General features: G+C 43.0%; 1 protein-coding gene across 1 annotated transcript; it reads left to right on the plus strand.

Moving 5' to 3' along the window:
• Positions 1-1,374: 1,374 nt before the first annotated feature.
• On the plus strand, positions 1,375-2,373 carry LOC143636451 (uncharacterized). Its single transcript, XM_077104039.1, has 2 exons — positions 1,375-1,765; positions 1,991-2,373. Exons 1-2 carry the CDS (start codon positions 1,375-1,377, stop codon positions 2,371-2,373), a joined length of 774 nt encoding a protein of 257 aa, XP_076960154.1.
• Positions 2,374-15,882: the final 13,509 nt, after the last annotated feature.

Consider the following 15,882-nt stretch of genomic DNA (forward strand, 5'->3'; position numbering starts at 1 on the left):
CAGGAATTAACTCGCCCTATAATTGAGCGACGCGTGTCCAGGTTGTTATACCCATGCACATGCAATGTATAGCTCAACCTATCGGAAGAAGACACGTGTCCAGGTGGTTACGAGAGCATCTTCTAGAAAGGGACAGCTGGTCCAATCACATTCCCATATCCTTCAGCTATAAATACCCTCTCCATCAGCATGAGGTAGACATCCACTCTTCACTATGTACTCTCAATACTTTAGTACTTTCTCTGCATCAGAACTGTACTTATTCTCACGCCGAATGGTGGTTACGAGAAGCCCCCCCCCCCCCCCGTCTTGTCCTTCCCGTAACGAGCTCAAGGTGTCTGTTTTGCAGGTTCCAGTCACTGGAATTCGGGAGGTTGTGCTCATATCGTGTTAATCGTTGTTGTATCCTACCCAGTTGACTCATTAGATCCAGGACCTGTTGAGAGGATTGGATCAGTGTTTCTTCATTGGCGCCATCCGTGGTGGTGTTAGATATGCACGAGTTTTTGTTGGTTTTTTGGTTCGTACGATATGAGTAAGCTTCCTGAGGGGCCGACGGGATCTCATGTACCTATTTCATGAATCACTGATACTGAAGCACCTGTTGGCCTTACTTCAAGTGTATTGGCACGTATCACGGCACCTGGAAGTTCCACTCCAGGTGACCTAGGACATGCCAGACTCCAGCAGGTCCTACTCCGACGAACCTAGGGCATGTCACAGCGCCAGGAGGTTCCAGATCCGGCAATCCCGGGCGAATTACGAAAGAAACTCGTTGGACTCGCTCAGAATTAGGTCAGGAAGACGATTCTGACGAGTCCGAACCGGTGGGGACTTATCATCATAGTTCCATAGCTAGGGGACCCTAGTCTCTGGACGAGTGGTTCGGACTCCAGGCAGCGAGGAGGAGTCAGACTCCAGGCTACATGAAGAGCGACTCCAGGCTCGTACTCTAAATTATGAGGAATCTCCTAGGAAGTCTCTCTCCCCTCCTCCAACAGCGAGGAGGAGTCAGATCCGTCATAGCGTTCAAACGGAGAAAGATCCTAGGGAAGTTTGGAGACAGCATGACCGTCCCCGTATGGTCATGCGTGTGCCATCTTACCTTGACGAGTATTACAGTTACAACCCGTCATACCGTCCAGGTGATAACAGTTATTAAAGTGGTGATAGCCGCCTTCATTTGCACGAAGGAACTAGCCGTCCGCATGCGGTAGTTCGCCAGACGGGTTATCACAGTGATGCTGAGGAAAACTTTTCTAAGCATATCGTCTGGCTGCTTTCGCTGAAAAATCAAAGTTCATTGCACGAATTGCAACTGCCTCATTTCCAGTCAATGCTAAAATCCCAAAATGCGTAGGGAAGTATGACGGGATGACTGATCCTAGTGATCACTTACTGAACTTTGTGGCTGTGGAAGGAGTTAGCGGTTGGACTCTCCCATACTGGTGCCATATGTTCGCATTAACTTTTACTGGTGCAACGCGGGAGTGGTTTGAGAAGCTTCCGGACGGACAAATCAAGAGCTGGGATGACTTTGTAGCCAACTTTTCTCAGCACTTCAGCCAGCAAAAAAAACACACTCGTGATCCGTCCGAAATATTAGACGTTGTTAGGCGGAACAATGAGTCTATTGAAGACTTCATTACCCGTTTTAATAATGAAAGTCTTAATACCAGCGGAGTAAGTGAAAATATGTTGCGGGGAACGTTCCGCAAAAACTTGAAGAGTGACGAACTAATTTGGACATTGACTGGAAAAGATGGTATGCCCACGTCTTGGAATGATATTATGACTGCGGCGAAGCTGTTCGCAAGAACCCAAAAGACGTTGGCAACCAATAATCAGAAATAGAATTTAAAAGTCAAATTCCAAACTCCGCGGCTGAACAAGCAGGAAAAGGGAACTATTTGGTCTAGACTCCAGCCGTCCGTGGAGGCGTCTAAGTCATTTGATGCCAGATATCTGAGTGGCAATAAAAACAAAGCAGGCTCCTCAACTCGAGGCTCTAACAACTGGACTCCACTTTCAAAGACTCCCGCTGAAATCCTCACTACGGAGGATGTGAATTTTAGGAAACCACAGCCACTCACAAGGAGATCATTCCTTGATTCCAAGAAACATTGTTCGCATCATGACGACATCGGTCATAATACGAACGAGTGTGTTGCTCTAAAAATTAAAATTGAGGCGGCTGTGAAATCAGGAAAGCTTGGACATTTGGTCAAGGGTGGAAGACCCGGGATTGGTAAGGCTCCCGCGCGAGATAATCAGGGGCCGCCCAAAAAGCAAGTAAAGGATCTCAATGTCCATATGATTCAAGGTGGACACAGGGTTAGCGGGAAAAGGAGAGAATTCCTAGATGAAGAGTGAAAAAATGAGCCTGTGATTTTTCCACGAATCAAAGGCGGTCCTTGTAATAAGAATCCTTTGATTATCACCAATATTTTTGGCCATTATCGCTCACAGTACGTTTTCTTTGACACTGGTAGCACGTCGGATATAATGTACGAACTGTGCTTTGAGCAGTTAGATGAGGAAGATAAAGAGAGGTTGAAACCCATTACGCTCTTGTATCTGGATTTGGAGGCGAAGTGATGCACCCGCGAGGGGTAATATCCTTTCCGGTCACTCTCAGTGACGAAATCGATTCAAGAACCGAAGAGGTTGAGTTTTTGGTTTTACCAGCAAGATCAAAGCATGAAATTATCTTGGGTAGGGAAGCGATTGGTGACTTCAATGGCCATCATTCTATAGCACACGGTGCGGTCGGAGTTCTGACTCGCACTAGTGTGGCTATCATTCATATCAATCGCCATTGCTTCGCGACAGTGATGTGTTGTAAAACACACTTACTTTCCTTATGATTTTATCATGGTTTTTATGCTTAATTTTTTATTTTATGAAAGTATTGGGGGTTAAGTGCAATAATTTACAAAGTTTAAATGTTAATTGTAGATTTTTGAAAGATGGTGAAAAAAGAGTTAAGTTGGAAGATTCTAGGGGCCTTTTTGGTCAAGTTTCAAAACTACAACTCAAGGCCCGACCCAAGACCACAAGTTAGATAGAGAAGTTGTGATTCGAGTTGTAACGAGTTTACGAGTTGTGTAATCAGTGATTTGATATCACGTGTTTCCAGTTGCAATACAACGTGTCTTTGTTTATTGTAACGTGTGTTTGATCGTGTTAACGTGTATCGTCTTCTACGCTCGTAACGTCTACGTAGGGATTCCGCACCTACGTAGAACGAGATATTCAGTGTAGATCCGGCTGGGAACCTACAATTGGTATCAGAGCTTTTGCTCGTGATTGTGTGGTTCGGGATTATCACGCGGGTGTAGAAATCGTTCCGTTCGACTATTCGCGGGACCAGTTTACCGAGTTTTTGTGTCCTACTCACCTCCCACCATCAAAAACAACCCATTACACCTTCACATACCTCGCAAAATCCAGAAATCAAACCTGCAAAATCATCGTGTTCATCAGGCGAAGTTGCCGCTACTGTTTGTAGGGTTTAGGCGAAGATATAAGGTTAAGCGAAGTTATCCACAACTTCGCCTACTTCACAAGTTCGCATATCTCAAGCGAAGTTATCCACAACTTCGCCTACCTCACAAGTTCGCTTATCTCAAGCTAAGTTATCCACAACTTCGCCAAATCAGGCGAATTTAAAAAGGGAGCGAAGTTAAGAATTCAAGCGAAGATAAGACTTAAGCGAAGTTAACTTTAACTTCGCCTACAGTACTGTTAAGAATAAAATTTTTGTATTTCGGATTTCTTTGTGTTTTTGTTTCGTAAAAGATGACTTCAATAAATATTACGGAACTGGTGAAGATGGAAGTGGAAGCGGGTTCAGCTACTAAGGCACCGAAGACGCTAAAGGGTACCGATTTCGTGGCTTGGAAGGATCGGTTTGAGCAGTATGTTAAATACCAAGATGCTAAGATGTGGGTGTGCATTCAAGATGGATACATTCCACCAACTGCTCTGTATGAGGGTCGTGAACAGATTAAGAAATACAACAAGATGGAAGAGGAAGAAAAGAAAATGTACGAGGCTGAAAGCAAAGCTCATGCTGCAATTACAATGGCTCTTCCACAAGAGATTCTTCACACCTTCAGGAAGTATAAAACCGCCAGAGAGCTTTGGGAAGCACTTGAAAACCGATTTGAAGGTAATGTAGGGATTCGTGCATCCAAGATTAAACTACTCAAAACCCAATTCTCGGTGTTCAAGTATTTGAAGAATGAATCACTTGATGATATCATCACGAGATATTATCACCTGATGACTGAACTCAGCAATTATTCTATTGCTTACAAAGAAGAGGAGATCGTCGAAAAGCTTCTTGATGCTCTCCCACCGAAATGGGAGATGTACACTGTCTTGATGAGAGAAGACAAAGAGTTTGCCGACTATGACTTGGAAACAGCAGTCAACAAACTACGAACTTTTGAACTTAACATGGTTCGAAAAGAGACACCAACTGATCAGGTTCAGGATCCAGGAATGTATGGTGCAAAAGTTAACTCAAGTTCAAGTTCGAAGTCTGAATCATCTGCTTGCTACTCAAAGGGAGACTCGGGCGCTAACTCAACACATGAAGGTCATGTATCTCTCAACATGAATGGTGATGTGTGCTTTGTAGCTGGTGGTACAAATGCTTCTAAACCTCAAGCAACCAAGGGTAGTTTCTCTTCAAGTGTTCCTAACAACAACTACTCTAAGATGCCCATGAGTGTTAAATCTGCTGAACAGCAGTTTGCTCTCTATGCATCTTTCATTGCTTCGTATGAAAATTACATTAAAGGCAAGATTGTTGATCCTGCAACTTTAGACGAAGACTATGATCAGATCGATGCTGATGATCTGGAAGAGATGGATCTGCAGTGGCAGATGGCGATGATTATAAGAAGGGTTAAAAGGTTTATGAAGAAGACTGGTAGAAAGTTTGTTGGTGAAAAACCAGGTTTTGATAAGTCAAAGGTGCGGTGTTATAACTGTCAACAGAATGGCCACTTTGCGAAGGAGTGCACAAATGAACGTGTAGAACGCAGTCAAAATAGGTCTACAAAACAGAGTGGGGGTGGTAATGAGAATAAGGCCATGATTTCCAGACAGAACGGGGAATACAATTGGAATCTGCATGTTGAGGAAGTGTTCGAACAGGCCAATTTGGCGAACATCGAAACTGCAGGAAGTGAGAAAGTGACTGGAGAAAATCAAGCTTACATGGCAGAAGTGACAGATCAGCTCTCCGAGGTAAGTACTAAACTCCCTTGTACGAAATGTGAAAATCTGTCTGAACAACTGACAACAATAACTGATCAGTTTGTTAGTTTAGATGCTCAATTTAAAACATTAAAAGAAGATCATCATTACACTAAAGCTAGAGAAAACAGTTACAAGGTAAAAATAAAAGCTAGTGAGAAAGATATCAGAAGTCTTAAAGCTAGTCTGGCTGAGAAAATACAAGTAATTGATCTTAGCTATGAGGTGTTAGAAGAGAAAACCAAACTAATAGCTGAAAGGGATAAACAGATAGCTGATCACCAGGTGAAAGTGGTGGAACTAAACAGAAAACTTGAGCAATTTAGAAATTTCCTCCGCTATACTTGATCACCTCGTAAGTCATCAAAGTTCCCCAGTTAAAATGGGAGGAATTGGATATCATGAAGTTCCACCACCTTATAATCATAACTACACTTATGATCCTAGTAATCAGAAATCTGTTGATGTTGAAATTGGTCAGACAGTTCCGGTTAAGGTTACGATTAAAGATCCAGAAGTTAGTAAAGGCGAAACGAGTAAGCCTGTTTCTAATGTTAAGATTTCTGCTCCTAGTCCTGTCTCATCAAATTCGGACAAGACATCCGAGTCGAGTGAGACAAAAGAAGAGGCAGTATTACCAAGATGTGGAGAGGCACATAAATCAAATGAAAAGAATTCTCCACTAAACCCGTATGTCCCACCATATGTTAGACAAACGGGCAGTAATGCAGCCTCAACATCTAAAACAACTATTGATAAGAAAGTTGAACACAAGAGTTGTTTCCGATGCAATCAATTAGGACACCTGATTGCTGATTGCCCTCTGAAGCAGAGATTCAGAGGTATGAGGCATTCGAAAACTGAGAATAGAACTAACAGTAATCACTATAATGGTAAAAATGAAAACTCATCAAAGTTCAGAAATTGGACTAATCCAGGTTTTCAAAGAAATCGATCTCAGTTTTTCCCTGTTAACAACCAAATCATGAGTAATAATTCATTTAATTCACGAAGGTTTGGATGGCCTCATAGTCAATCTACAAGAAGGTATCCTTTTAGGACTTACAGATATCATACTAATACTAACTTTGGACAGCCAAAGTACGGGATGTATCGACCCAAGACCAATAGGTCTTGGGTCCCCAGATTTTAATCCTCTGCTTTAATCGTGCAGGAACAGTTGAACAGGGCTGCAAACAATCTATGGGTTGTGGATAGCGGCTGTTCCCGGCACATGACGGGTAACAAGAGTTTGTTACACGAATGGAAACCTGTTCAGGGAGGAAGAGTAAGTTTTGCTGGAGAGAGTGGTGGACGGATTACAGGAATTGGGACGGTGACTAATGGTAAAATGACGTTAGAGAAAGTGAATTTCGTTGAAGAACTGAAGCATAATCTGCTGAGTGTATCGCAGATCTGTGACAAAGATTACACAGTGCACTTTACCAAGAATGAAGCGATCGTACTGTATCCTGGTTTCAAGATACCAGAGGATTGGATAGTAATGAAGGCTCCAAGGGAAAAGAATACGTATGTTATGGACATGAGGTCGACTGAGATGGCAACAGAAGAATCTTGTCTTCTGTCAAAAGCAACTGAATCGGAGTCCGAGTTATGGCATCGAAGAATGGGGCATATTCATCTTCGAAAAATGAACTACATTGTCAAGAATGGGCTAGTGCTGGGTGTTCCCTTGAAGAATTTCAACTTTGAAGACCAATGCTTATCGTGCAAAAAGGGAAAGCAACACAAGAAATCCCATCACACCAAGAAGGTTAATTCAATTGTCAGTACCCTAGACCTACTTCACATGGACCTCTTCGGTCCCGTGAATGTAAAAAGCCTAGGTGGAACATCATACTGCTTGGTGATAACTGATGATTTCTCTCGATACTCTTGGGTAAATTTCCTGAAGTCAAAGGATGAAACGGTTCAGATGGTAATAAATTTGATTACCAAGGTTGAGAATATTATGGGGAAAAAGGTTAGTACATCAGGAGTGACAATGGGACTGAGTTCAAAAACTATCAGATGGAGATCTTCTGCTTACAGAAAGGGATAGAACACCAGTACAGCGCTCTGTATACTCCGCAACAAAATGGGGTGGCTGAGAGGAAGAACAGAACGCTAATTGTAGGACCCAGAACCATGTTGGCTGATTCAAAATTTCCTGTGGTGTTCTGGGCTGAAGCTGTTGCTACAGCCTGTTATATCCTTAATAGAGTTTTAACTGTTAAAAGATTGAATAAAACATGTTATGAACTTATGCATGGGAGAAAGCCTAACTTGAGTGTACTTGAACCATTAGGGTCCCCGTGTTCGATATTAAAGACAAATTCTAAATTTGGTGAAATATCCGACGAAGGTATTTTAGTCGGATATGTTGTTGGGACTCCCAACAGGCGAGTCTTTAATATATCTACCAGCAACGTTGAGGTGGTGTGTAACACTGATATCACGAGTTACAAATCACCAATACCAAGCACGGGACCCGCTGGGGCTTTCGACTATGATAGGCTTTTTAAATCTTTTAACATGCCTTACTTGGATTGTGCAGAAGTTGATGAGAGAACTGCTACGAAGATGCTTTATGATGAGGAAGACAATTATGTGCAACGACCGCAGTACGATGAATGTTAGCCTTCCTCGTCAAATGCTGTTAATACCCCTGCTGCCTCTACAGAAGAGGAATTCTTCAATCCGTTTCACTCTCAACAACAATCACCCATTGATGAGCTACCTTCGAACCTGGAAGACAATCTGCAAGTCAGTTCGGTTCCGACTACGAGAGTTCACAAAAATCACCCTTTGGAGAACGTGATAGGTGATCTGTCCGACGGTGTACAAACAAGACAAAGCTTGAATGAGCACACCTGTGTTTACACAAGCATTAAAGATACAGGCATCATTAACGAATGCTTGTACACCTGCTTCATAAGTCAGATTGAACCAAAGAACTATCAAATGGCTCTCAAGGACAGCTCGTGGGTTGAAGCCATGCAAGAAGAGTTAGCCCAGTTCAAGAAGATGGAGGTTTGGAATTTGGTTGCAAAACCGAAAAATGTGCATGCGATTGGCACAAAATGGGTTTTCAAATGCAAGAGAGATGAAAAAGGGATAATTATCAGGAACAAGGCGAGGCTGGTTGTAAAGGGTTTTAATCAGCAAGAGGGGATCGACTACAATGAAGTGTTTGCTCCTGTGGCGAGATTAGAAGCGATTCGATTATTTTTGGCATTTGCTGCACACAAGGAGATGAATGTGTTCCAGTTAGACGTGAAGAGTGCGTTTCTTAACGGTAAAGTCGATGAGGTTGTGTACGTTGAGCAACCTCCGGGTTTTCCTGACCCAGACTTTTCTGACCACGTGTACAAGCTAAGTAAAGCGCTTTATGGGCTACATCAGGCCCCTCGTGCTTGGTACGCAACTCTATCCGATTATTTGCTTGAGAAAGAATTTGAAAGGGGAAGGATAGATAGTACACTGTTCGTTAAGAGAAATGGAAGAGACTTTCTTCTGGTTCAAGTCTACGTGGACGACATCATCTTCGCTGCATCAAAAGTCAAATGTGTCAAGAGTTTGAAGCCATCATAAAACAGAGGTTTGAAATGAGTGCTATGGGTGAACTAACTTTCTTTTTAGGATTGCAGGTTGATCAGAAGAAAGATGGGATGTTCATTCATCAGACTAAGTATGTCCATGACGTTCTCAAACGCTTCAAGATGGAGGACAGCACTCCATTTGATACTCCAGTCTGCGTCAACCATAAATTGGGTGCTGATTCAGACAACGATGCAGACGTGGACCCAACCCAATATCAGGCAATAATAGGTTCTTTAATGTACTTAACTGCTTCTAGACCTGATATTATGTTTGCAGTTTGTCTTTATGCTCGCTTTCAGGCAAACCCAAAGGAATCTCACTTGAAGGGTGTGAAGAGGATACTGCGATATCTCAAAGGCAAGCCCAAGCTAGGGTTGTGGTACACGAAAGGAGGAGACTTGGAGTTAGTCGCCTACACGGATTCTGATTATGGAGGGTGCAATCAGAATCGGAAGTCAACAACAGGTGGATGTCAGTTTCTTGGAGGCAGATTAGTGTCATGGCAGTGCAAGAAGCAGACCTCAGTCGCCATTTCAACCTGTGAAGCAGATACATGGCAGCATCCAACTGCTGCTCCCAGGTTCTTTGGATTCAACAACAGTTGCGCGATTATGGTCTGAATTTCACTCATACTCCTATTTGCATTGATAATACTGCTGCTATCTCAGTAACTAACAATCCCGTAAAGCATAACAAAACTAAACATATTGACATCCGTCATCATTTTATACGGGATTGTGCTGAGAAGAAACTGATTGTGCTCGAAAAGGTTGATACGTTAGATAATTTCGCTGACTTGTTCACTAAAGCGTTTGACAAAAATCGTTTTCAAAACCTTGTTGAGCTAAATGGGATGATCAATCCCGAGTAACCGTGTTTTGTGACTTTGATTAAAAAAAAACGTCACTATCGCTTAGAATTTTGTCGGTTGCCTCAATTTGAAGGACATATCTTCGGATATGTTTGGTCCTCATTTCTACTTGTAGAATATGAGGATAGCCATTAACCAGATGACTGAAAGTGACTGGGGCGGTTTATGATGTGTTTTTAATTCTTTCGCTGAAAATTAGTCGTTCATACTTATTTAGAAGGACACATACTTGTATGTGGTCGGTCCAGCTGATCCATTGGATCTTTAGGATAGCCGTTTACCTGAAGACTTCGACTTGATCGGGGCGATAGAAGTTAAAATTTTTTTTGGGAGATGAAATTATTTTTCAAGTCTACTACTTTGTAAGAAGTTCCTTTACTATGTTTAACAGAAATTTGATCCAACCTTGGAAAGTGATAGATAAACTGATTCTGTGTGCTTAACTAGTGAAGTTATTAGGCCTAAAAGACATTAGAACAGTCATTGTATGTCATGGTAGCTTTTTATGGTGCGTAAAAGTAGAAGTGATACTAACTAAATCTACTCGATTTTACGTGGAAACTCCTTAAGAGTTGTGTAGGTCTCCGCATATATCTTTCCGAATGATAGGCAGAAAAGCGATTACCCAGTCATACACGAGCCCGTGAGTGTTCTGATTCCCGTGAAGAGAGCGTGTCAAGAAACTGCAGTGATCCAGATTCGGGACTTGCAGTTGTTTACTACTCTGAAGTTGTGTAAATACTTAAAAAAAAATGTGTGTGTGTTATTGAGACATTCTAGAGTTCATAATGTTAATACTTCTCAATCAAGATGTAAGAAAGAGAACGGGAAGAAGAGTCTAAAGATTGAAGAGGATTTACTATTTAATCAGACACTACGGGTCGAGGTCAACTCGGGGTGACTTGGGGAAAGCCAAATACGCTTTGAGAATAGATAGGAGGCATCATAATCTCTGAGGTGTTGCCCATTTAAATTTTGAGCTTAATTGAACCTAACCCGTATCACAGAAGTGATGAAAACCATTTTAAGTTATTTACCTGCTTACAACCTGTTTCTTTATGTCATAATACAGCTAAACATGGATCTGTGTGACAGTCACGTAATTAGTATGATTCCTGTTCGGATCTTTTCTAAAACATGGTAGTCCCTGTCGAGACTGAAATTTGATCCCGTGTACTTTATTTTAAAAAATTTTTCTACTTATGTAGTTGTATGATTTAATACCTGGTTACTTGGTCTTGATCGTATCATTTAACGCTTTAAAGGATGTTTTAAAACTTAATTGCAAATTGTTAAAATTATAGGGGTTTGTTGTGAAAATTTTCAAATCAGCGAAGTTATCCATAACTTCGCCTGCAATAGGCGAAGTTATCCAAAACTTCGCCTGTATAATCTCTGACCCTATATAAAGAAATTCTTGGTCAAAGCTTTTCATTATTTTCAAACCAAGCGAACTTATATCCCAGTAACCCTAAGCGAAGATATCTCGATCAATCTGTGTTTTCATTCTCAGTTTCTAATCCGAGTTATAGGTGTGTAGTGTCGATTTAATCGTATAATCACTGTCAATGATGTTAATCAAAGGTCGTATCGACCCGATTCGCGACCCGTTTTGTCGAAACCTCAACACCCGATTTTCAACCTTGTTATTACGTGGTCGTAATCAACTTGCGCGTCTAGATCGTCTCAAAAACATGTTTTACGAGATCCTCAATCTCCAAATTCACCAACTACACGTCGTATTGAAAGTCTAACTGTTGCCGATTCATATTCCGGCGAAGTTACAGTTTAGGCGAAGTTATCCGTAACTTCGCCTGAGGTTTAACTTCGCCTGATAATTAAATAGGTAACAGTATATGAGGCGAAGTTGTCGTTAGGCGAAGTTATCATTAACTTCGCCTGGCCCTTTTTACTTAACATTGATCAGGCGAAGTTCAAGTTGAGGCGAAGTTGTTCCCAACTTCGCCCCACCTCTAACTTCGCTTATACAGAATAAATCATAACTTCGCTCATGGTAACAGGCGAACTTGTGATTTGCCTCGACGTTTCTCTAACTTAGTCTGTTTTTATTGCAGAAATGGCAGCTGTAGCTGGAGCAGGTGGTGCAGGTGGTGATGAAGGTGGAGACAACAACCGACAGTTTTTCCCGGGGCATAACATGTACATCACATTGGACCCGGATGCGAGTGGTGTTGATGATTTCCGCGAGATCATCACATTTCTACTTCGCTTGAGTATATTCCACGCTATTACCACAACACTGCCTATATCTTTGCCAAACATTGAAGATTTCTGGCAGACAGTGGAATATGACTGTCGAGTCGAGCCCCCGGTTATGCGTGCAACGGTCAATAATCAGATAGTACAGTTCTCGTCTGAACAGATCAGGGTGGCGTTACAGTTTGGGGATGAAACGCGAGACGATCCTACAGACTTTGTGGCTCCATTTCGAGATGGTGCGTTTCTGAGAATGGGATATTCTGGTCCTTTGGGGGATACTCAAAGACGCAAGGGGTTCTTGCTAGACCAGTGGCACTTTCTCATGCACGTGATGATCGTGTGTATGTCGGGAAGAAAGGCCGGTACAGACGGGATGGGCGTGACCATGCAGTCGGCGATGACTGCACTGACTTACAATAAGCATTACACCTTTAGTCAGATGGTATTTTACGAGATAGATCGTCAGAGAAGAGCGGTGGCGCGTGAGAGATTTCTTATGTATCCAAGATTCCTACAAATGATCTTGAATCATGTTGCTCCCACGTTACCTCAGCGCCAACCAATTAGATATGTGGAAAGTGTAAGCAAGAGGATCTTCGCTCAGTGCAGATCATCCAGTGCAAGAAGCAAGCCTGAGCTCCGTCCTCGACATACTCCATTATTCGGGTACTTAATCAACCCAGAGTATGTTCCAGCTCGAGGGGACGAGTTTCGGGATCCTCAACCACAACAGGCTGGAGCACCTCAACCACCTGAGGTACAACAAGATATACCTGCTGCTCCTGTTGTGTCACCGGAGGAAAATGTAAACCTTGATGAAGCGTTTGGTGGTCAAGGCTTCTTTGATATGGAACGTGTTGATCCAGAGGAAAATGTGCAAGTCTCGGTTGCACAGGTTACTAGTGTGGATGTTGCTAGGGCAGCTACGACTGAGGCTGATTCTGATTCTTCAGATAATGAAGTGGCTGAAGCGAAACGAATTTTGGTAACACAAGAACGGATTCATGGGAAGAGGAAGAGAGTCGATGATGACAGTGAGTCAGACTTTGAGGAAGAAGTACATCAGTTGGTCCGTCGATCGAGAAGGGAACGGACAGGTGCAGGTTCGGGAGCTGGTGAGAGCTCAAGGGTGGTACGTTTCTCTCCACCCGCACTGTCTGGTATGACTATAGTCCCTACATCATTGCCTGTTACAGGGACAAGCGCCACGGACGTTCCCGTGGTGGCTACTTCATCCTCGTTTGGCATCCCACCCACTACATTCTAACTCTCGACTCCGGAGATTGTATCTTTGCCACCTCCAACTCTTACTCCAACGGAGGTCGTGGCAAGATTTATTGAGTCGACAGTTGTAGCTACTGCAGGGTTGTTAGTTACGATACCACCTGCGGTTACGTTTATGCCTACTTCTGAGGTCCCGGTTACATTGGAAATCCCTCCTCAGTACACTCAAGATATATCACATCTGAGGTTTGATTTCGATGCAACCTTATCCGATTCGGAACGAATAGCAGCACTTGAAAGTGTCGTGGCAGAACAATCAAGGGTAAATCTTATCCAGACCCATGCTATTCAGCGTCTCGTTGCAGAGAATCAGATACAGTCGTCCCTGCTGATCGAACATGGAAAAATAATTGACGCTTTGAAACTGTTCTTGGCATCTTAGGGGGAGACGAGCTGTAAGGGTGATGAGCTGAGGACGAAGAAGCGTAATGATAGAGACGATGATCCCAATGCATCGAAAGGTGCAGGTGGAGAGTTGCCAAGAACTGAACAAGCTCTTGGGACTTCCACATCTCAGGGGGAGTCAACGAGTGCAGTTGGAGGTTCGGGTGATGATGTGGTGGTCGTAGATGCTGAGATGATGTTAGATGATGTTATAGGTGATGAGGATGTGTTACCGGTTGATGAGATAGAGAAGATTGGGGCAGAGATTGTTATTGATAATGAGATTGAAGAGGGAGAGATTGTAGAGGAGAACATTGAGCATGAAATTCCGGAAGTTGATAAGGCAGATATGAGTCAAGATATGGGAAGCGATGAGACAGAATGGGAAGAGCAGCCAAGATGGAAAGAAGGCTACGCTCAGTGGTTTGTAAAGACTAAGAAACCGGCGGTCCCTACTATGTTCAAGAAAAGTTACAACATTAGAGGTTATGCTGAATCGAAAAAGGGGATTATATGCTGGTTATATGATGAGCAGTTGAGGCACTTTGTGATTAAAAGGTATGATGGGGTTCAGTACTTCAAGAGGCTGTTGAGATCGTTGAATACATTGCCTGAGTGTGAAGTGAAGGACTTAGCCAGATTGGGGTTGATAAACAGGAGTGATGATAACATGGCTAGGGTCATTGGAAAGATTGTATGGAAGGAAAGTATAAAGGAGAAAAAGTTCGAGCTGTTGAAACCACAGAAAGGAAAGCTTATTGAAGACACAGATAGAGGAATGAGAGCAGATGGCAAGCCTTGGATGATCATGAAGTATAAGCCGATCCGGTGTCTAAAAGAAGTACCGATGAAACAAATGCCCAAGGATGTGCTCAAAGATTTGAAGTGGTGGTATGTTGATTGTGAAACAGCTGAAGCAGTAATGGAGGATGAAGATGAACAAGAGCTGCTGAGAGTGTATGATCCGATGCACTTGGTGAATTTGTCTCAAGCTGATCTGCAGGTGCTGAACGAGAAAAAGATATTTTATATTCCTGCTTGGAAAAAAGAAGCGAGGAAATATCAAACAGTTGTATCAGTTTGTGTACGAGAAGGAGTTCATGCTTGAAGATGAAAGATACAAGATTGTTGAAGATTACAAGACACGTGCTTGAAGATAGAGATATGAAGCTACTGCCAAGGGGGAGTCTGTTGGTACATGATGTCAGTAGTTCAGTGTATAGTGTCTGTAATCGAGTTAGTTGGATTTGTGTTTTGGATGTAAGCGAAGTTCTCACAAGTTCGCTGATATAGGCGAACTTGTGGAACAAGCGAAGTTAGGGACATTTTCGCCTAAACATGCTAGGCGAAGTTGTCGTGCTTTATAAGCTGCTAGGTTACGGCTTAGATAGAGAAGTTGTGATTCGAGTTGTAACGAGTTTACGAGTTGTGTAATCAGTGATTTGATATCACGTGTTTCCAGTTGCAATACAACGTGTCTTTGTTTATTGTAACGTGTGTTTGATCGTGTTAACGTGTATCGTCTTGTACGCTCGTAACGTCTTACGTAGGGATTCCGCACCTACGTAGAACGAGATATTCCGTGTAGATCCGGCTGGGAACCTACAAGAGGTAACCAAAATTCCAACTGGAGGAACGGAAATCAGTCCGGCTTCCAGCAACGTCAGAGCCTATTCCAGGATTCCGGTGAGGGAACGAGTAGTGGGGAGAAGAAGCCCACGTTAGAGGAGATGATGGCACAGCAGACACAGATGCTGTCGCAACTCATGACTCGAGAGGAATCCCGTCACAAAGAAACTCAAGAGAAATTCCGGGATCACGAGTCATTCATGAGAAATCAAGGAGCGTCAATTCAAAATCTTGAGCGTCAGATAGGAGAGATAGCAAGTCGTCTAAATGAGAGGTCGCCAGGTACACTTCCAAGTAACACTAAACAAAATCCGAAGGCGTTCGCGAAGGCTGTGACAACAAGGAGCGGTGCAGGGGCACATAGCGAGCCCGTTATTCAAGAGGCGACGAGAGGAGTCGTTAACGAGCCTGCGGTAGATGTAGAGGAGCAGGTAGACGAGGAGATTCAGTTGGAGTCTCCACCGGCCAAGGTGCATCAGAGGCACAGCCCCAGAAGTTCAGCACAGGCCGAGAACCAACCATTACCCAGCACACCACCGAGAGTCTACAAACCTAGACTCCCATATCTCGGGAGAGTCCGTAGGGATAGAGACGAGGAGCAGAACTCCAAATTTCTTGAT

The sequence above is a fragment of the Bidens hawaiensis genome, unplaced genomic scaffold (genome assembly GCF_021521415.1).
Source record: "Bidens hawaiensis isolate Kalapana, Puna unplaced genomic scaffold, B.hawaiensis_p1.1 tig00007954_1, whole genome shotgun sequence".
Classification (NCBI taxonomy): Eukaryota; Viridiplantae; Streptophyta; class Magnoliopsida; order Asterales; family Asteraceae; genus Bidens; species Bidens hawaiensis.

Coding starts and splice junctions, on each gene's coding strand:
- LOC143636451 (XM_077104039.1), top strand. CDS start 1,375: ATGACTGATCCTAGTGATCACTTACTGAACTTTGTGGCTGTGGAAGGA. Junction 1,766..1,990: donor GACATTGACTGGAAAAGATG/GTATGCCCACGT, acceptor AAAACAAAGCAG/GCTCCTCAACTCGAGGCTCT.